At 43.3% G+C, this 22,957-nt stretch overlaps 1 protein-coding gene across 2 annotated transcripts in view; it reads right to left on the reverse strand.

Moving 5' to 3' along the window:
* Positions 1-5,755, reverse strand: part of KCNIP1 (potassium voltage-gated channel interacting protein 1) — a gene marked incomplete at both ends in the record, with an annotated part of 196,185 nt that extends 190,430 nt beyond the window's left edge. For both annotated transcript variants that reach the window (XM_082291132.1, XM_082291131.1), the window contains one exon: positions 5,695-5,755. In XM_082291132.1, coding sequence (XP_082147258.1) covers positions 5,695-5,755 — 61 coding nt within the window. The remainder of the gene's footprint in view (positions 1-5,694) is intronic.
* Between the last annotated feature and the right edge of the window lie 17,202 nt (positions 5,756-22,957).

Here is a 22,957-nt window from a genome sequence, read left to right on the forward strand (position 1 = left end):
GAAGTGGGGAATGGAAGCAGTCACGAGTCCGTAAGACCTGGTCACCTCTAACCCCACACTCAGGTGAACTCTGGTTGGTAGGACACAGGGAAGCTGGGGGCAAACAGCTCCCTCACCTCTGATCCACCTATCACAGGTGTGTCAGCCACATGGCTGGGATGTTTGGCTGCTGTGACACCGAGCAGCCTCCCACACACCTCTCTGCACTTCAGAGAAACCAAAATGCTTCATGCAAAGAGGCATGTTCTGACAAAGACTTATTTGTCGCCACAATTTTTCCAAGTTGTTTCTGATTTGTGTGCTTACATCAAACAGTCCTGTTGCCGAGTGCTGTTCTGTACACTCTCTACAAAGGTAATTCCCTCAAAAAACCTGCCTGTCAAATCCTCAGTTTTCAGTGCAGGCAGATGACCATGGACTTGACCTGCCAGGCTGCATCAGATGACAATCAGACAAGACCAGGGAGCGAAAATGAAATGTCAGTGCCAAATATTGGCTCTCGGGCACAGCCAGGAGAAACCAAGTCAGCCATTTCTTCCATTCTCTCAAGCACCTGCTCAGGTCTCTGACCAGGGGGAACAATGCTGTCCTTGTTCCAGAAGGAAAACAGGTGAGTACCAATCATCTCAATTCAGACAATACCCAGAGCACAGTCTGAGTCTTTGGAACACATGCATTCATTCGCAATAGTGACAAGCTGTCAAGTTTCTTTGAGGAGCAGAAAGAAACGAGAGAAGGGGAGCTTTCAAAGCTTTTCTTTTGCAACAGTATGTACCGGGCAAAGTAAATAATGAGGCAGCTTCCCTGCTCAAATCTATCATCTCCATTCCACGGCCGTACTAAAAAGGGCCCATTCCTTGAAACACTACTGAATCACTTTTTCACCTTTTGAGCAGAGAAACAGGTTGTTTAGCACAGGGAACTGAAAGGGCACAGTCATGACCTAGCAACCTTAGGAGCTCAGGGCAATCTGATGTTCTTATGAAGACTGTGAAGTCAAGCAGAGTTGGTTTCCTGGTAAATAAAACCACTTGAAAATACAGCTGGTCAGGCACAAAATCTGATAATTTTGGACAATAAGCCATTTCAAAATAAAGCCTAAAAAATTGGTCACTATAAAAATCACACAACTTTAAGCAAAGTGAATTTCTGATGTTAGCTCTAGCAAAATTAAACAACTGTGCCAGACTCCTCTTGCTAGTCTAGTTTTGGGTGGTCTTTGATCAAAACATGGTCACTCACATTTAAGAGAGTCAGATTACCAACTGAAAATGGTGCTGCTTGCTGCTGCTGTCGGGGTCAGAGCCTGTAGCTCTAAGTCCAACAAGATTCAGGTATTGAGAAATATTCGAGTTAAATTTCACTTTCACTGGGGGAGGTAGGGGTGAGTGCATGTTTAGAGAACAAACAAAAGAACTCAGGGGTACAGAAAGCAGTCAGAACTAGAATTTCCCTGTGCTTTAGCAATCTGCTAATCCAAATGTTTCCATGGCAAATATGGAAATGGCTGATTCTAACCACAAATTTGGTCATGATTGGGTGCAGGCAGTAAAAACATTTTAAAAAATCTCTATTTCTGCACCTAGCTGAAATTTGAGAGGCATTTGTGTGTGCATTATCTGTTGTGCTGGCCCTCTGCCTTTTAGTGCTGTGGTTTTGATGGGGTTTTTTCCCCTCATTTATTGATTTATTGCTTATGTTTGCAGGAGAATATACAAGCAGCTTGATATTCTCAAGTCCACCTCAACCATCTGTCTAAGCACTAACTACTAACATACTAAAGAGAGGACCAAACCGTCAGCTTTGTTGGCATTTGGTCCAAAATGAGCTTTGAATGTTACTTCCTGATCCCAGTACCTCAAGTCCTTGTATCTTTCGGGTTTTTAAAGTGACAGTAATCCCAGATCCAGAGGGTAGATAGCATTGGAAGGGACCTCCAGTTCTCCCTTCAAGGCAGGGTTAACTACAATAGGTTGCTCAGGACTGTATTCACTTGGGTTTTGAGTACCTCTGATCTTGGAGACTCCACAGTCCCTCTGTGGGGTCTCTTCCAGTGTTCAGTCACCCTCACAGTAATTTTTTTTCATCTCATGCTCAAGCGGAATTTCTTGTATTTCAGTTTGTGCCCGTTGCCCCTTGGCCTGCCCCTGGGCACCAGGGCGAAGAGCCTGGCTCCATCAGCTCTACTCCCCTCTATCAGGTATTCATACACATTGATTAAGACTTCCCTGAGCCTCCTCCTCTGCAGGCTGGACAATCCCAGCTCCCTCAATCTCTCCCTGTATGTCAGATACTCCAACCGCTTCATATTCATCATGGTGAATATGAAGTGGACTCAGCCTTAGTAGGTCCTTATCTCTTCCATCCTGGGGAGTCCAGCACCAGATACAGCACTGTATCTCACCAATGTCTCACCAGTGCTGCACAGAGGAGCCATCACCTCCCTCACTCTGCTGGAGATGCTCTGCCAAGCACAGCCCAGGAGAGTACCAGCCACCTTGGCTGCTGGCTCACTGTCAGCTTATCCCCAGGGCCTCAGACAGCCTCCACCAGCATCCCAGGAATGATGGTCTGACATACAAGTGAAGTGAACGTGGTGGAAAGAGGCATCACCTTTTAGTACGTCAACTCAGAATTCTGGAAACGGCAGACAAGAATTGCAACAGGAAACAATTCCTAATGAAATGTACAAATAATCGGTGGAACTGCCCCAAACCAATCCCAAAGCAAACAGCACAAATCTCACAGACCGTCCATGGACACTTCAGTGAGCAGGGAAAGCTTCTGTAGCTTTACTGATAGGATTGCAAGCCTAAAAAGCAGAAGTCTTTATCCTGCAGGACAGGGCATGTGGGTCCCAACCTACCAAGAAAAAATGCCCAATTATATTGGATTAAGTTCACATTGGAGCCAAGCAAATGACACCCTCCTCTACAAACGCACAATGCTGTCCTCTCCCAGAGACAAGGGCTCATGCTTGATGGACCACTGCTCTCCACTTGACAATTTCTGTGCCTTTATTGATTCAGGCTCCCCATTTTCCTTAGAACAAGCAATTTAATCTTGTATTCTCGTCCTCTCCAGCACTGCTGCTCACAGCTGGAATAACCAACGCCAGTCCCACTGCCAACACCCCAGACCCAGCCACAAGCAGGACATGAGGGGGAGCAGCACAGGCAGAGCCATGTCATGCGCTAAAGCTGGAAGGGTTCAGCATGGGACGCTTGTGCCCATTCTGCCCTGACCCACCATGTGCTCACTGGTGTTAACTGATCTCTGGAAACTCCTCAGTTTAGACATGACCTGTTTATTTTACCTACTCTTGAAACAATGCCTGTTTTTTCGCTTTTACTTTATTACACCAGAGAATCAGAGCTTCAGACACTGGTGTGAGCTGCTCTTCTTGGAAGAGCACATACTTACCAGCGTGAGAGAGCACTTGTAGAGGTGTGGATCTAGCCCTGTTACAACTATTTCTCCAGGCCTTTGTTTTACCAGCAGTATTTAAGTACAACATAAAGTCCTGAAATGTTCAAATAAACACATAAATATAACAATTAATAAATAATAATGTGATAATCTAATAATAAACACTTTACTCGATTAAAGACAAACTTAGCAATAGCCAATGGAGCAGCGGCACCAGGCACCACTAGCCAGCTGCCCTCTGGCAGAGAAGTCCCCACATCAGGCTGCACCAAGAGCCATGCAGCAAACACTCAGACAAATGATCCTTTCTCTCTGCTCAACACTTGGGCAAGAACAGCCAGAGTGCTGGTGCCAATTTTGGACTCCCCAGACCAAGACAGACTTCAATATGGTAGAGTATGGTCCAGTAGAGGCCACCAGGATGGTTGAGGGCAGGAGGAGATGCTGAGGGAACATGTGGGCAGCACCAAGGAGTCAGTCCATCATGTAGCAGTGATTGACTTTGACCAACTATTTAACTCACAGACAAAGAACAATTTCAGATTGTATTCAAGCCCAGCACACATTAGTGTTTCACTGCTCACAAGGTGAAGTGCTAACAGTCAGTGTAAAACACACCAGCAAACCACACAGATAACACATCAGAACCAAGAGGAGATAACTCTGAGAACACAGGTTTTGATAAATATAGCTGAACAACCACTGCCAGCAGGCATCAGCAAGATCGAATTTCATTGTAAAGGTTAAAATGTGTGACCAGATCCTGGATTTTTACTGCAGGTGGCCTCCAACAAAAAGCAATGACTTGCATCCACCAGAGCGTGGAGCCAATCACAAGACAAGAAAGTTGCAGAGAATGGATATGTTCAGCCACAAATTATCTACATTTAGTGGAAATCAGCTCCAAGGTTCCTGGCAGGTGGACAAGACACCCCTTGGTGTCACAGCAGCCACCGTGCCGTGCCCAGCACATCCTGTTCAGTTCTTGTGTACTGCAGTGCCTAAACACAAATCTCCCAGCTCCAGGTGTAACTCAGTGCTTAGACGGCCATACAGCTATTTTTACATTTAAGTAATATCATACATGTCCCAAACAACCATACAATCATGGGGGCATTATAATAACAGAAAGGTGAACTGTAAACCATGTACACACACTCTAAATTTAAAATGCTACCCTACAAGTATCAGGAACACAGAATTTTAGTCTTGCTCACGAACTTGCCACAAACAAACCTCCTGCACAGCTCTTGCCCACTTCTGAGTGATTAACTGGTGTCTGATATTTCCTAAGACAGTTTTCAACTTAAATTGCAAGAAAATCCATACCAACTTGCAGTTCAAAAGCATATATATGAACTGAGCAACAGATCCAGCAGAAATAGAGACCTCCCTAGAAATACCAAGAGACTGTTAAATGCAGGGGTTCTGGCATGGAATATTTCTTAATAGCACAAATATTGCTGAAGTTAGAGAGTTTTTCCTTCTGTTTTCTAAACAATACTCATTCTGTAAGGTATAGATGTGCCCCTGACAGTGCTTTCAACTTTCTGCTCAGCAACACCCTGGAATTTTTGAATTAAGCCTGAAGAAAACTGAGCAAAGCTCAAGCAAATACCACACAAACCAGACCTCCTGAAAAATTAGCATTTATAGGCAATATTTATGGATTTAAGGATTAAAAATCCTGTAATTGCTGCTTACTTTCTCATTCTTCATGAGCTTCTGCTTCTCTCCTTCTTTACAAAAACATCCTAATTTTTTCCCCCCTCTTGCTAATCTTTGTAAAACACAAATCATTAGTACTGCACACTTGGTGTTGGATTACTGAATATGCAACACTGACTCTAACAATACTTCCTGAGACAGAAACCCAGAGGTATTGGGAAGAATTTGCTGTGTATCTACATTTTACTCCCTCTTCAAAGGGTTTATACAGCATGGGATTTGGAAATAAACAGGTCTCTTCTGCAAGTGCTCTGCATATGAAGCCACTGAGTTTCTCCTCCTTACACATGCCTGCATGAAGAATTACAGTATTTCGGATTCTTTTCAACCCCCAAGCCCCTTCACAGCAATTTCCTCATGCCCACATGTTTTTTCCACCACCTTGCATCCCACTCTCCTCTGCAAATTACCCCTCACAAAAACATTGCCAGGTTACTTGCAAGTGGCACATGTTCATTTTCCCCTCCCTTCCCCATGCAAATGTCTCCCATAGCAAATAAACCAAAGGGACAGGAAAAGCATAACAGGAGGTCTTACCTTTCGATGGTCTTCTTTGTTTCGTTTGTAGAGAAGAGAATGTACCCATGACAGCACCCATTGCAAAAGCTACTCGTGAGTTTTTGGGGAGGATTTATTTCGGCTGGGATTTTTTTTTTTATCCCTCTTACCCCACCCCTCCACTGACAGTGAACAAAATCTATGTGAAATGCCCCCAAGAACAAAACAAAACGGAGGAAGTCCAGACAAGAAAGAAAAGAAGGAAGGAGGAGGGAAAAAGCAAAGCACTGCAGCTCGGCATTCAGCAAGCGTTAAGCTTTGAGGGTTTTTTTTAAGTCAACACACATGCACTGACTCACAGCCGGCTGCACTGTTATTATTCAAAACAGCTCCCCATCAAAATTTAAATGCTAGGTAGATTCCCTCAGACCACAGCTGGCAGCAGATGCATCAAAATATTTACTGGAGCACAGCCACATAAACACACAGGCTAATTCTTCCTCCCGTTCCCTTATGGCTCCAACCAGCAGCCTGTAGGTCTAGCGAGGGAGCATCAGTGCAGCTCTTCCAGTGAATACTAAACTGGAGTCCTGTAGACACGCTGAGGGTCTCAGGGGGAAGCCAGGGCTTTGGGCTGGATACCAACTCGGAATGAATGGAAATCTTCTGAGTGGGAAGCAATAGTGAGCAAGGCATCAAAGCCCCAGCTGTGCAGGCTGAGTGCTCCTGCTAATTAAGAGTCTGACAGAAAGGTAGAAAGCAGCAATCTCCAACAGTCTTCTCAAGCAGAGAAGTCAGAGGAAAATTATTAAATGCAAAGGGGGAAAACAGAAAATTTCACCACAATCCTTTTCCTTCCCATCTTTTCTCACACACCAGAAACACATGCAAGACAGTTAACTTATTTTTCTGCCAAGAAGGTATGTGCATATCCTTTTCAAGGATATGAAAACAAAACTGTTGAAACAAAACTATGCAAACACCAAGTGACTAGGAAGAGGTAGAACAATTCCCAGCATTTTTTTCAGTTCGGCCATATTTCAAAAAGTCAGCTAGACAGCTGGTTATATTTCCTCAGAAAGTGAAATAGCAAGTGCTCAGGTACAGAAGGAGTTAAATACACTGAGGCAGGTCTTAGAACCCGAAGTAATTTGCTACTTCCACATGGTGACGGAGATTAGGGCAGGATCTGTGCAAATACTGTATTTTTCAGAAGAAATTCACCACAGAACAAACCACCTTGGCTCGACAAGTTTCCTCAGCTTTCCTCTTACTTTGCAGAAGATTCCCACAGATGCAGGTCTCAGCTCCCCAGATGTTGGTGTCCCTAGAGGTACAACCCTGCCTTACCTGCTGCTCACCTGCTGCCAGCATCTGTTTTTGCATACACAGGTACATCTGCATCCCTAGTGTGTATCAGCAAAGAGCTTCCCATTAGTTTTTAGATGCAGAAGGCATTGCACAAAATAATTAATTTTTTCTTGTTTTGTAACTCAAATCACATCAGTTGAGCTTTTTGTAAGAAATGCCTGGGGGAAGGTACTGTTTTAAATACCCAAGTCCTAAAATGAAACACATCAGTTTCCAGGGAATTGCCCAAGACTTGGGGCACACAGGGGCCTTTGGCATAGTGTGAGGAGCCTGTCCTGGCTTGTGCAACATTCCCTGCTTTCCATCCAGCCCCCACTCCTTTCCCCAGCCTGGCCACAGCTGAGGTCCCACTGCTACTGAGGTAAACAGCTTCTCCAGCCACCCAGTTCCAGATGGGGGTCCCTCAGGCTATGCTGATCTCCAGCAGGCACTGAAAAGCTATATGAGATTCTTAAGCTTTTTTTTTTTTTTTAATAAAATATTTATATTTATTAATATTTTATTTGCATTTACACAATAAAATATTACATAGACTACAGTCTGCATGTGGAAAATCACTGCTCTTGGGACTTGTGCATTCAACAAAGGCTGGAGGGTGACAAGAGGCTACAGCCAATGTCTCCAAGATGTCAAAACCGGAATCTTCAATCTAGGCAAACTGTCACTAGCAGAAGTCAAGTGTTGACAAGGTGTAAGGCCCCAAACAACTCAGTTGATGAGGTTTTTAAAAGGGTTTTTATGGTTGTTCATGTACTCTGTGTTAGACGCATGCGAGAAGTGCTGACAAGATAGTCTCAAGAGATCAAAACAACAGAAAGAACTTTACTGGCAACTTCAGAAAATTGAGGACCTTAGGCAAAAGGTTTAGTGCATCATTCAATCAACATAAAACACTTCTCAAAGAATTAACTGGACCCATTCAACTTAGCAAACCTTTAAGCCTGTTCAATTCTAAATTACTCAAAAATTCCAAGAAGAGGGAATTAGAAGAAGGAGAAAGAGAGCAAGAAGAGATATAGAAGAAGACATACATAGCTACCAACTCCTGGGTTCCAGTGGTGTTCAGATAGAAATTCCAAGAGGAGGTAGGGTCAAGACATCTGAGTGCCTCGTGCCCTGTGGCCTTAAATACCCTTTGGCCTTTCCTCCATGTGGGACTTCTGGTCATTTGGTCACTCAGGAGCCGTGTTAGGGGCTCCAGGGGATGGGTGTGGGGCATTGCCTCCAGTGTGCCACAGACTGGCAGCCACTGCTGGGCCGGGGGGTACAGGGCAGGGCACTGCCTCACCAGGGCAAGGCCTGACCTGTCCCTGCCCCCGCACACATGCATTCCAAAATGATGTCTCAAGACATCAATTTTTCCAGTCTCATACAAGGCCACTACTCCACCATTTCCTCAAGTGCCCCATCTACATCTTTTAAATATGTCCAGGAATGGTGACTCTCCCACTACCCTGGGCAGCCTGTGCCAGTGCTTGACCACCCTTTTGGTGAAGGAATTTTTCCTAATATCCAACCTACACCTCCCCTTGAGGCCAATTCCTCTTGTTCTATCACTTGTTACTTGGAAGAAGAGACAGACCCCACCTGCCTACAAACTCCTTACATCAAAAAGTACCTTGAAAGTAGGTGGCTTCAGGATTCCTTTTGACATCAGTTGGATCCCAGCCATGCAGAAAGAGCTCAGTCTGGGAGTGACAGGTCAGGTTGTCCATATGGTGAGATACCCAAGAAGGAAGTAATTTGGAAAGACAAAATTGCACCCCTGATGCTGCACTGTTGTTTACTTGAAACAGCATGGCATATGAAGGCAAAGGGCAAATGTAAATATTCCGTTTTCTTTGAAACTTGAAAGAAATAAAAGATCTGTCTTGGCTGGAAATCAGTATTTACAGGTCCCTAAGAAATCATGGGAATAAGCAGTTACATACATTTTTATTTGTATGATATGACTCAAATATACAAGAATAGGGACAAGAGGAGGGACCATGTCTGTGCCTAGGCAGATGAGCACAGAATTGTAAATCCCCAGTTCAGAAGCAGACACTTTCTTTCACAGCTGAAAACCAAGACCTCAGAGGAACAGAGGCATCATAAACACTAAAAAATTAGGGTATTTGCCACAGCAGGCAGGAATTCTCTTTCCTCAAAAGATGATCATTCAAACATATCAACCTAGGAGAGAACACTTTGAGATGTAACAAGTGCTGGTGGACATCCTTTATCTGAGGAGGTGAATATTTTTCAGAGTATTTCCTTTAGAAATAAGAAGCTGCCTGAGCTCTGACAGTGATGGTGAAATGCACAGTTGTAGCTGTGTGGGTACCTAAGTCAGCATCCTGGGTAAGAGATGCTGTAAGAGGACCAAAAGTACATCAGGGAAAGGAGACACCATATTGTGCCAAACCTGACTGCAGCCCCCAGAATGGATGTGCAGCACTACAGAGCCCAACCACCACTCACTTCCCAGTGCAGGGAGAAACCCCAGCAGCACATTATGGGGCTCTCTCACAGTATGATTTAGCACAGTTTTTAAGCACTTGCTTGCATAGCTAAGGGTAGGTACTGCTTCATGATGCTTGTGCTGCCTAAATCCATCCCCTTTCCCACAAAAATTCACCAAACAGATGACTTGTGTGACCATTCCACCTGTTACTGCTAAGGAGGGGAGAGTCTCCTGTGGGAAGGGGCCACAAGTGTCAGTCAGATGATGGGCAGACACATGCTAGGCATGCACAGATACAGCAAGGGGTCCATCAGGCTATGTTTGCTCCAGCAGAAGCCTGTGTACATCCTCAGCCAAGTACTGGGTACTGATCTCCTTGAGCTAGGTTAGCAGGGCAGACGTGACCCTGCTGGTCACCATTAATCCATCACTATTGTCTGCCTGTTAAACCCTGTCCCATCCTTTTACCACTGCTGTATACCATCTAAACTCTGTCTACTGACTACTAAAATCATGACCTATTACTATTCACTGATTTCTTCCTGATTTCTTTCTGCCTCATAACTCTGTACTATTGCTTTTAATAAGCATCTGTGAGACTGAAGCATCAGAGCAAAGCAGTAAGACACTGACAATGATTCTGGATGCAGCCAGAAGGCTTGGTCAGAAAAAGAAGTTTACTATTTTTGATAAATGCAAATATAGCATCTTCAATCAGGCAGTCATATCACCAGCTAGCTGATACCAGTACGGGATGGAAATCTCCCAGGAGCAAGGTCACGGGGATTGGTACAGCTCTGCACACTGATGCAGGATCAGGTCCTCTTCCCGCTAAAGACAACTACTAGTGCAAATCAGAGCCAGACCACACTTGCATTGTGTGTGTCCTGAATGACACATTTCTGGGATTCTTGTGGGTATACACAGGAAAGTAGAGGGGGAGGTTGTTTTTTTTCATCATCCAGGAATCTCGACTATTGCCAGGAAAACACCACCTATGTAAGCACTGTTACCATGGGATGACACCCCTGGGTTATCAGCCATCCTCTCCTGCAAGGCACATATGGCCTGCAGGACTAGCAAGGGAATGCCTCACATATACCCAGATTTTACAGTTCTGGGCATTGGTGAAATTCACTCTGATGTAATTTTTTCTCTCTCAAAGTGCAGCAACGAGCACTCACATAACAGGAACACAAATAAAACTTGAAAACTGCCTGTTTACAGCAAGCCCTTATCATCCATCTACTCTGTATCTATCAGCTTTGTGTGCTTCAAGATACGTTCTGCTTTGAAAGCCTAAATAGAGCTTGAAGGGACTAATTCCACTTCCCTTCTGAGTATTTTAGGAATGAAACCTTGGTCAGAGTTTCTAGGTTCTTTAGAATAAAATATTTTAATTTTTCATATTTCATAACTAACACTTGTTTCAGGGAAGCATTTTACACTTACCCAAGGAGTGCTTCACTTTAAGGCAGAGGTGACTTTCTCCCCACCTGAGAAGGTACTCTATAGAGCAGTTTCTCTGTAAATTAAATTTCTATTTAAAAATGTAAACATGTAAAAATCTCTGTAATTAAACAGAATATTTCAGGCAGGCAACTGAGAGCATGTAAGTAGCAGCCTGGGAGTTGGGGTGATGCCACTCAAGCACTGACACAGAAATGCCAGGACTGCTGCTCTCAGCTCAACTCCCCTCAGCTGCAGACTGGTCAAATATCTAAAACAGGGACCCACCAACCCCAGCCCAATCACTGCCCAGTGCTTCGGCACAAAACCACTTCCAGCCATGGTGACAAGCTGGGTGTTCTCAGCAGTACAGACAGTTACTCCTGCAATACTCTGGGCATGGATTCCTCCATGAGGGGATGGCAGCCATGGGAAGCAAGAGACATGCATTTTGCACTCATGCAGAAGCACCAACATAAAATCCCCTCACAGAAGCTGCCCATGCACCAAGAGAGCTGCCCACAAGCTCTTGCCCTCTTTTCCAGTTCCCTCTGATTTATAAAGCAGTTAATGAGAAACTGAGACTTGGCTATCTGAATGAAAAAATAAAATCAAAAGCAAGCAAGAAAATAATCCTTTTCTAAGAGAATGATATGAGAGTTTCTGTTGCCTAGGAAATTTTTAACCAGTTGCTGTTCTTAGCTCTGTGTGCCAGAACATCCACTGCTGAGTGCTTTGCCTGACCCTAAGCCCAAGGTTCTGGCAGGAGCCTTCCTGAGCCACTGCCAGCTCAATTTCCAGTGTTGTTGCTTGCTTGAATGAGAAGTTAGAGAAAGCACATCCACCTCAACATGCCAGAGCACCCCAGACATTCCCCAATGTCAAAGGACTCATCCTTCACATCATCTCAGCGCTAAGGCTCCAAGCAGGAGCACTCCACACAGTGGCAGACCAACTAAGGAAGACCAAGGTGCAATGCATATTAGGAAATGAATCAAAACAGCTCCAACTGGGCATTGAAGGAAGAAGAAATCCTCACCATCACAACTGCATGCATACAGCTTGGGATGCTGAGAAGGCTCCACAGCGCAGCCCCGCCATACTGACCCTGCAGGACTCCAGGAAGCAGGAAAAGAGGCAGGCTCACCATTCCTCTTGCAGTACTAGTCATAATTTTCCTTTATTTCTCTGCTATTATTAAAAATAAAAATAACTTTGATTAGACTGCTCAGGTTGCAACTACACTAAGCAATGCATTCAAGGTAGGTTTCTTTACTGCAAATATGTATCACTAACTTACTGAAATCAGCTCAGTTCAAAGCAGGAAGATTGAGACAGCTAAATCCCTCTGCCAAGCAAACACACAGAGCTTCTGTGAAGACCTACAGGGATAAATGAAAGCAGCATGGGGCAATCTGCTCTGCCCTTGGAACCAGCTTGATCACAGAGACACCCAGATGAGGTAGGTTTTTGCTGGTCTATACCTGCAAAAAGTGTCTGGGGATCCTGGTGGGCCATCATTTACCTTTTTGTCAATTGGTATCAGTCAACCCAGACTTACCTGGTTTGCCTACTCTAGGTTTTCACTAAGTCAAAATTCACCATACATATATTGTTTTTCCAGCAGCTACTTTTTGGAAATGTTTCTTCCATAAAAGCAACAACAATCAAGAACCTAATTTCATCCTCTTTTTCTCCGCTCATGAGCTGTTATAATAAACGGGGATGTTTTCAAAGGTATCTTTTGCTCTCTGTAAGGACAACACAGCAGAACAGGAGCCATCAAAAGATTCATTACTGCACCTTTGCAGGCCCAAAGCAAATTCTCAAGCTTTGTCAGACTCCAAAGGCTAGAGGTCCTCCTTTCCATTTTGATGGAAATATATTTTTCATTTCATGAAAGCTGGTGAATAACAATGCTCAGAAATCAGATGGAGTAGATGAGACTTTAAGCTGTGGGATCATCTAGATTCTTATTTAACTAAGGCAGGGACAATATTAGAGTGTTGGAAAGCCACATACCTTCCAGGCTATAGCAAACACAGCTATGCAAAGCCAAAGTAAATACAATAGTCACTTCATGCCACCAAACAAGGAACAAAAACCCAGGTGGTGAGGTCTGAGCAATAAGGGGTGCACCTTCTCTTTAACATCCCGAGGAGGAGAGCAGAAAAATGGAGCTGGAATTTTGCATCCTATTCTCAGAGCAAGTAGTCAAACACTGGTATCCTGAACCCAAGATCAGATGTTCCTGTGCAGCCCTGGCCCTCCTTGCAAATACCAAAGCAGTCTCCACTGCAGCTGTACACGGGTATGCATGGACATACACATTTATGTACTTTAAGGAAATTAAATGAAAAAAGAACAAGGGACTGTTCAATCTATGTGACACAATATAATGAGAGCTGAAAATAAAACTACATTTTTGTCTGCTGGTTCTTCTTTGTTATAATAATAAAACTGGGGAAATCCACACAGAGCAGCCCTAATGTTTGCCCTAGGGATGTCACACTCAGACAGCTGAGAGCTCGGGAAGGGAATACTTCCTATTTCTAGTGACAACTTCAACAAAACACAAGGTGGATACTGTTTTATATCTTTGGTTGGAGTATTTCTTCTGTAAACAGGGGGACACTGATTCCAGATAAAAAGCTGAAAGAATAGGAGAGACCAAAAACCCGGGCAAAGCACTTGCCCAAAGGGTAGCATGGAGAAATGCCTGATGGAGAGGGGGCATGCTGCAGGACCAGTGAGCACAGCAGTCCTGGCACACGGTTGTCCTGGCACATGGTTGTCCTAGCACACCACTGCCAGTGGGAGTGAATGACAACAGACAGGCAGCAGGACACTGTGCTAAACTATGTAAAGTTGACAAGAAGAAACGTCAGCAAGGCAGAAGGCTAGAGAGGCAGGAGATGATCAGAAAAGACTGCCAGCACTGCTGTGACAAAATACAAAGGAAGGTGGCAAACAACAGTGATATGAACCCACCTGGAGAAAGGAGAGAGCTGAGCAGAGTCCAGGAAGCAGGAAAAAGGAAATGGCTGTGGGCACTCCAAAAAACAAGGCTTTGGCAAGGAAGTTGTCAGTAAAAGGTGTGATTTAGTGATAAGGAAACATAAAAACTGGAAGAATTTCATAACAGCATTCAGATGGGAGGGGAAGGACAGGGGTAGGTTCTGAAACCAGGCTATTGAGCCAGCACTCAGAGTAAGAGCGTGTCTGTCACAACCAAAGACACTTGAGAGGAGGCTTCATGCAGCGGAATCAAGAACTGCAGTCTTTGGTTCTCAAGATGCCATTACAGTGATGCCTGAAGAGGAAAAAGCTCACGTTTCAGTAATGAAAAACTGTCTGTTACCCCATGAAATCTGTTTGCATATTGTGCCAAGTGAAGCCTTACCTTCCAAAATTATCAAATCCATGCATGAGGAACTTCAAGACAGTTTGAAGTAGAAAACCCTGAGGAACTGTCAGGCCACAGAGAAGGCTGAGAACCAGGACACCACAGTGCTGGACTGTGGAAACCACACCAGAAAGAGTTAATGTCATTTGAAAAGCAGTATATGGATATGCATGTAATGTGTTACGGCGTCTCTCACATACAGAATGAATGAATGGGTTTTTAAGGGAATTTTGACAGATAGTGAGACAGCAATAGAAGATGCCAAAAGCCTTTTCCCTTTGCATGAAGAAAGGCCAGGGCAGACGCTGCATCACATTATGTCCCACAAAGCCTGATCAAGACTGGCCTGTGTAAGGGGAATATGATAACCTGGCTGCCAGGTGGGCATTTATTCCCAATCTCTGTGATAGCACTGACTGCCACCATAGCAATAGTCACAAAATAGGCACTTGGCTGCTAAAAACACCACAAGGAACATCAAGCAGCCAGCACTGAGTACCAGGTACGTGCACAAACCCAAAGCTTGGTAAATCACCATTTCACATTCATACATAAGCATTTCTATCACATCACAGCCTCCCTGAACATTACAGACAAGCATACAGCTAAATTCACAGGCTCAGAGTGAGGCATGTTGTGACCAAGCACACAGAAGGATCCCAGGGAACACATCTGGTCACGTGTGTGATGACAAGGACATCTCTCCCAACTGCTGAGTGTGGCATGTACTTCCTCCCTTGCTCATACACCCAGCGTCAGCTCAGCACTGTTGGAACTTACAGACTAAGCAAGCTGAGTGACAGACAGGAATTCAGTGGTGGTTTGTTCCAAGAAGCATTAAAGAGAATATATCAAAGCTGTATAAAGAATGTGAACACTGAATGTCAATCCAGGTTAACAGCCAGCTTCGTTTCTGTCTTGTAATAATGGTCAGAGGCCTCACTGAGAAAGAAAAGGCAGTTTTTAATTATTTGATATTTCCATGGATGACTACTTTAGGGAGGAGAAAAGAGTAGAGAAGACATCCAGATGATCTCGAATCTCTCCCTTCCTTTTGCTTTAGTGCACTTGACAAAAATGGGCCCAACTAACTACATACAATTCAGGTCACTGAGCAGATGCACAAACCTCTGGGTAACTAATGTGGACAGTTAACCAGCTGTTTTTTCACATCTCATTTCTCACTATAGGGCCTTGTAAAAGAGAACAGAAGCAGCCATTAGACACCCCTAGGTAAGTTCAGCTAGTGCCAAGTTAAATCACATCAGGCAAAACATATGCTAAATAAGAATATATTCTGTTTGTACATTTAATCATAGAATCTTTTAGGTTGGAAAAGCCCTCTAAGATAATCAAGTCCAACCATTATCCAGCACTGCCGAGTCTACCACTAAACCTTGTCCCCAAGTACCACATCCACATGTCTTTTAAACAGTTCCAGGGACTGTGACTCCATCACTTCCCTGGGCAGCCTGTGACAGGGCTTAACAGTACTTTCAGTGAAGAAATTTTCCTTGAGATCCAATCTAAACCTCTCCTGATGCAACTTGAGGCTGTTTCCTCTTGTCCCGTCACTACTATCTGGGAGCATAGCCTGACCCTCACCTGCCTCTGATCTCCTGTCAGGGAGCTGTAGAGAGTGAGAAGGTGCCCCTGCACCTCCTTTTCTCCAGGCTGAGCCTCCTGAGTTCCCTCATCTGCTCCTCATCAGACTTGTGCTTCAGACACTTCCCCAGCTCCATGGTCCTTCTCTGGACATGCTTCAGCCCCTTGATGTCCTTTTTGACATGAAGGGCCCAAAACTGACCTCAGGATTCAAGGAATGGCCTCACCAGTGCCCAGGGCGGGGGATGGTCACTGCCCTGGTCCTGCTGGCCACACTATTGCTGGTATAAGCTGGAGTAGTGTTGACCTTCCTGGCCACCCGAGAAAGTAATTGGTACTGTTTCATTCTGAATGTGCAAGGAACACACGCCAGGCATGAACACTCACTTCCCTGGTCAGGTCTTGCTAGAAGGTGCTCTAGAGAAGTCAGAATTTTTAGTTATCATTAATAGCATCATGCTTTAGGTGAAATGATGCACAACACTAATTGTATCATTTCTTAAATTAAGCACAGCTTTCTTAATGAGGATTCATAATTTTATGTTTATGTTTTATGCTATCATCTTTCATGCTGGAAAAAAAAGGTAATATTATTCCAGTAAAATGTTTGCTGTTGAAGCTGGTTAAAATGGTTAACAATGCCTTAACATAGAGATTACCTTGGCAAAGCTTCCTTAAAATAAGCATTAAGTAAGTAAGCACCCACATCTCCCAAATGTCTTGCACACCAAACACCCAGGTTGATGTCTCCCTGAATTTTCCATCCTGCAAATGCACATCTCCTGATGCTCTGCCTGTAAACCTGCTGGCAGTAAATTCAGAGCTTGGTTCTGACACAAAGGCGCACCTCAGTACATTAGCATCAGTCTAGCAGATCGCCTGGGAATATTTTGCTTTGTTGTTATTGTGTATTGAACTACACTACATCTGTGCAGGATGGAGCAGACTTTGCTGCAGAGTGGACATAAACAGGCTTTCAAGTTCAGATGTGGCACCTGCCCTGAATATCCAACCAAAACCAGATTGTACCTGATACCTCGGTATAGCTACAGCAATTCCAGACAAAAGCAAGCTTAGGAAGGGCAGTTGTTTATCAGTTATCTATGAAACAATCACGGGAAATTCCATCATCCCTATGGAAACCACAAGGTCTGTGACACTACTGCCAGCAGTCAGTACACTGAAGTCATTCACCAAATTAAAACAAAGACTAGATTGTACCATAAAGCTCATCACTACAGCAAACATATACAAGTAATGTAAATTAAGTGGGATTGGGGATAACTAAGAAAGTAGTGTAACAGGGTGATCTACAAACTGAAACCTCCTTACCAGGAGACCCATGGGACAAAACAAGGTTTGTTCTACACTGGATTTCACAAAAAGAAATAACTTCAGGTAGCTTCCAAGCTGTTAAAATAACTGACATTTCCAATAAATGTTTTCAGGACTTACAAAGTCCTGAAATCTTAATGGGAGCCAAATCCAACCTTCCTCTGACCAAAGGAAAACAGCATTCTTTTTGGGAAAAAAGGTTTGGAAAAAAAATCTGTTTCTTAAGCCAGTTTTTATCTAGATTCAGCTGCATTCTTACATGGCAGAAGTATGTAGAGCTACAAAGATATGATGTGAAAAATACACTGGTAAGACACTCAAAAATCTTGACATATCTGGAGATTTCTGCATTTTGCATAGCATCACATCTTTTGGGGAATAACTGCAGTGTCTCTGTAATATGAGTCTGTCAGCAGTACCAGTGAGTATTTCCATCTATAACTCCATTTTAACTTCATTTTTGTGAGAGAATTCACGTTAAGGTCACAGCAGATGAAGAATGCTTCTAATAAAAGGGATATATGCTATTCCTCCCATGCTAGCTGGTGGACTGAATTACTACTGTTACAATTATATAATAATTTTTATCTTGCTGCTGAAGTGCTCCCCAAATCACATTACTGGTGGCAGATATTATCAAATTCTGTTCAATACACCAATCCAGATACTCTCTGGAGTTAATAACTAATTAAAAATACTCCATTTCAAGATGTACCAATGGAAGGGTGGAGACAGCTCTGAGACACATTGTGGCACTACTTCCAGTGCTGGCAACACACTAATGTGTGCAATAACCCCAACGAAAGCAAACTCAAATGCATCAATTCAGATCAGAACGTCTGCACTACTTTTAATTTACTTATTTGATGGTATCGTCAAGACTGAGCATCAACTTTTTGGAATATCTCACCTTCAAGTGTGAGTTCCAGGCAAAGTTGGATGGGGCTTGGAGCAACCTGTCCAGTGAAAGGTGTCCCAGCCCATGGCAGGGGGTAGGAACAAGATGGCCTTTAAGGCCCCTTCCAATCCAAACCTTCTATAGAATATGATTCTGTGGGTTGAACAAGCCATGCTTATCTCTCAGGCACAGAAGTGCTGACAGGGAAGCAGCCTCCCTGCTGTGCTACTAGGGCCAAACCCTCAGCTGCAGGAAGGAGCAGCGCACCACGCACTTCAGGGAGCCTGGCCAATTTCACATACACACAGGGGTCAGTCAAATGTTCACACATCGCATGCACAGTCCCCGAACCGAAGTATATGGACAAAAGGAACAAAATTAGTCTCTTGTCTATCGAGTGCTTTTCACACATACAGAAAATGCATTGTTTTTGCTGTTTCCCCCTCCTCTATCGGCATCCAGAACGTATTTTCAGAAGTCCAAAAAGTTGAGCCATACTTAGATTAGTGCATGTAGTATACAAATTCTGTTCCTTGTTACAGGAGATTTATTTTGACCCACAGACCACATGGACACCGAGACAGGGCATTCATCTTTTTTGGGCAAACCAGGTATCTACCACAGCAAACACAGGGTTACCGGCTGCTGTCTGACCTGTTTGGATTTCTTGTGGGGCAGTCAGTGTTTTACTCATATACTGGAAAATGGGTGATTGATTAACATTCCCACAGATCCCTCCTCAGTAAAACCCTGCTGCTAACCTGCACAGAGTGGGAATTTTTTCATCGTCGTAGAGGAGCAGGGTGTCACTGGGGGTGCCTCTCAGCAAACACAAAGCTACACAAACCACTGCCTTACCATGGAGCTCAGATTAACTACCTAGACAACTACAGATTGGCCGTTTTTGCATGAAGCTAATCAATAACTACTGAGAAGTTACATGCAGATCAGTAATTCCAGTCAGCTCTTGTTTTCTTTTCAGATTCCCTCCAGTTGGCTTCCACAGCAGACTTACTCCTTGGTTCAGAATTCATTCTTGCCAAAGCAACAACAGCAAAAAAATTAATAGCCAATTCACATGAAACAAATCTTCTGTAATCTTCTCTCATGAAGATTGTCAGCAAGATTTCATTAATCCAGTAGAAAAAGCCCTGGAATAAAGCAGCCCTGAGGAACTTACAGGATTCAAGTTGGCCCAGAGGTGGGCAGAGGGCTTTGCAGGGCTCCAGAGCAGAGGAGCACCTACCAATGCTGCTCTGCCTGTACCTTTACCCTCCCTAATTTACAGAAGCCCCTGGATGCAGCAGCCCACCCCCCCAGCACAGCTGCAAATTGCAAGTAAGTTTGTGTATGAACGGGGGCATAGAGAGACAGGCAGATGTCAGGTTTAAGCTAAAGCTGCAAACCCTAACTTGACAAACACGGAACAGCATTATCCATGAAGTCATTTTCCCCTATGACATTCAGACTATGGTACCATTTCAAAACCTAAAATACATATTATTTTCTCTTTAATGAGTCTAAATGAGAAACACTAATATTGCCCTGACCTTTCACATAAAAAAATAAAAAACCCTCCAAATTCACTGAACAACACCAGAGAAAAAAATGGGAATGAGAGTTCACTGTTTCTACTCTTAGTGGAGTCACTCGCTTCACTTGTGCAAGATACAGAAGTAAAAACACACAAATAAAATTATTTGTCCCTGCTGTGGGTATGTAAATCTAAGACTCACCTGACCTCTTACAATAAATCATCTACTGGAGTGCTCTGACCTTTCCCAGCCTTCTAATATGGGCCTGGCAATCTAAACAAAACAGTGTCCTGCAATAACTAGGAATTATTGCCAATGACTTGGGAAGACATGGAAAAAATAGGAGTAAAAAGAAAAGAAATCCTTGTTGCACCAGGATCAGCCCTACTCTACCAGGCTAAATTCTGAGGAAAGTCACAATGACATTTTCATAAATTGCTGAAATTTGAGAAAGTGTTACACAAAAATTGAGCATATTCTCTATTTTTTTTGGCACAAAACTTTAAAATTCACTCTAAAAATACATTAGTGGGAACAAAATTATTTCCTGAGTCTCCTGGTTATTTTTCTCCTTGCTGCCATTTACCTGAAGACTCAGATTCCAAACTGAAATTTAGATTATGCTTTGTCAAATACTTAAAATGTACCTAAACACATGTATAGCCATTGTTCTAGAAACTGGAGATAGAGAAATACACGTATACATCCAGCTGCAGGCTCACCCTTGTAAGCAGAGCTCTGGCACAAGTGCTCCCAGCTCCAGACAGTGAGCAGAGGTCAGCTCACACGACTTCGTGTTCCCAGGGTTGCCCAACATCCACATGGGAGGTCAGCTCCCACTCCAAAAGGCCACAAGGAGCTGTCTTCAAGTTCAAGCTGAGGCAGAAGTTTAACCTTGCTAGCCGTGGCTCTGAACAATGAACAGATCCTACAGGCACTTCTTCCAGCACTGAGCTGATACTGAAGAAGGGCTTGTGCCAGGGCTAAGCCTGAGCTAGTGCTGGAATTCTCCATTTGAAGTAAGAGCCAAGTCAAAAGGGGCTCTGCCACTCATGTCTGATTCACAAGTCAGCTTCATGGGATAGATGTTATAAAGCAGCAGGAAAAAAATTAATAAAATGAAAAGCATTCCTGATAATTTCATTTCTTTTTACCTTAGCAAATACACAAACCTTTCTGCCAGTAAATCCATGCTTCTTTGAGAACTGATGCACTGTAAATCTACAACCCAGGACTTGTGTTCTGGTTGTTATAGAGCCATTCAAAAGCAATTTCTCTGTTGCTGCTTTATTATCAATATTTATTACAATTATTTTTCATACCTTCCTGTCACAGGCAAAATAGCTGTGCCTAGCATTTAAATTACACCATTCAACAACCTTGTTTATGCAAATTGATACTTAATATATTAACAAGGCATGGATTAGCATAAGTATTCACACATGAAAATGACTGGTCCAGACAGCACCAAGGAGATCAGTGGCAACATATGCATTTGAAACTGTTCCATCAGTACACCCAATTGAACATTAGTAACATTTTTAAAGGAATGTCACAAATAAAATATGCTGTGCCATGTCATAGATAAACCTGAGAAGGCACTTGCTGCTCTGGTGATGAGCAACAAATCTCTCCACTGGATGACTGAATGAAGTTACAGAGATTCATGGCCTACAAGAATAGAGGACTAACTATGGCTGAGAAAAGCTGTTTCCTACAAAGAGCTTATATGCCCTGACTCTGCAAGATGCTCAACACAGCTCAGAAGCTGGGAATGGAAGGTGTCCAGCTCTAGAAAACAAACTCCATAAGCATACAAACCATTACAAGCAGCAAACTTGAAACAATTTTAGAGAAATTCTACTTGTGGATAAATATTCTGTATTTCACATGCACCAATACCAAATCTTTCCTCAGCATCCAAATATCTGACACTAGCTTTATCTTGTGCTCAATCTAGAGGATGAGGTCTAATGCTACCTCATATCCATATTGCCAGTGTTCACTGTGCCTCAGTTGCACCCTATGTCCAAGGTCAGACAGCAATGAAACTGGAATTCAACAGGTTCCAAAGCAGCTGAAGGAAGGAGCTGAGCTGTAGGGTATCACATGGGATGATGAGCAAGATGAATAAATAATTGAGAGGTTTGTTACAGGCTTTGCCTTCAGTCTCACAGTCAGCTTTGCCCACAAATGTAAAAATACCTGAAATACTGAATTAGGGTACAGAGGGTGAGCACACACACAGAGTCAAAGAAAAATCTTACTACATTATTTGATCCTTGGCCTGCTTAAAGTTAATAAAGCATCACTTCACCAAAGCTGTCTTCCGGGAACACTGGGAGGTATCACAGGCTCATTACATTCTGGATGATCTTGAGTGAGCAAAATTTCATCCAGCATTTCCTCTCCTCCTCATGGCAGGTTTCAATCAAGGTGATGTCCGACCTCCACCTTGCCAGGTGAGCACTGAGGCTGCGAACTCATCAAATCTGAGAAATGTCTGCTGCTTTTGTCAATAAATTGCTTCTTGAAGTCCTGCTGAATTTTTCAGGGACCTCTTGTTCCTTTGGTGCCTGAAAAAATTTCAAGCTTTTTAACTTTTTCTTCAGTATTTTCTCCCTGCAGCTTTGCTTTGCAGCCTTCTCCTACACTGCACTCAGTCTTGCTCTTTGATCTTCTGATCCTTTTTGTAATTGCATCTGATGCCTTCACTCACCCAAACCCTCCCAAAGTCCTTTTGGGAGGCTGAATTTGAAGGATTGCCAGGCAGAAACGCATCACTTTCCAGTGAATACAGTCTTGACCAGCAGTAAAGCTGCACGAGCCCATACTTTCCAGCCTGACTGCAAATGTAATTAAATATTCACTCTCACTTTCTGTTTAATGATGGTAACTCCAAAGAATTCAGAGTTATTTTGGTTGTTGTATTTTCTAATTTATTCCCTTCGGATGTGGAAAGATTTGAACTAGATGTTTATCACAGCTTCATCACTATCTGGAGGTAGATAATATGCAACTTCAGATGTATCACAGTTGTTCACTACAATTAATACTTCCTTTTCCTTTTTTTTGCCATTAATATAACTTTCCCACAGCCTAGTTAAGTGCTGCAGCCTGTATTTATTCTATCACTGATGAGTTATTGAAAAAACCACTACAGCAGACCAACATAACTGGTCTTTTCTATAGCATTAGAACTTACTGCTAAATTCCAAAGCATTTGTATTTGTTTATTATGAGTTAAAGACTCTTCC

This window comes from Coloeus monedula (assembly GCF_965178545.1).
Source record: "Coloeus monedula genome assembly, chromosome: 15".
Lineage (NCBI taxonomy): Eukaryota > Metazoa > Chordata > Aves > Passeriformes > Corvidae > Coloeus > Coloeus monedula.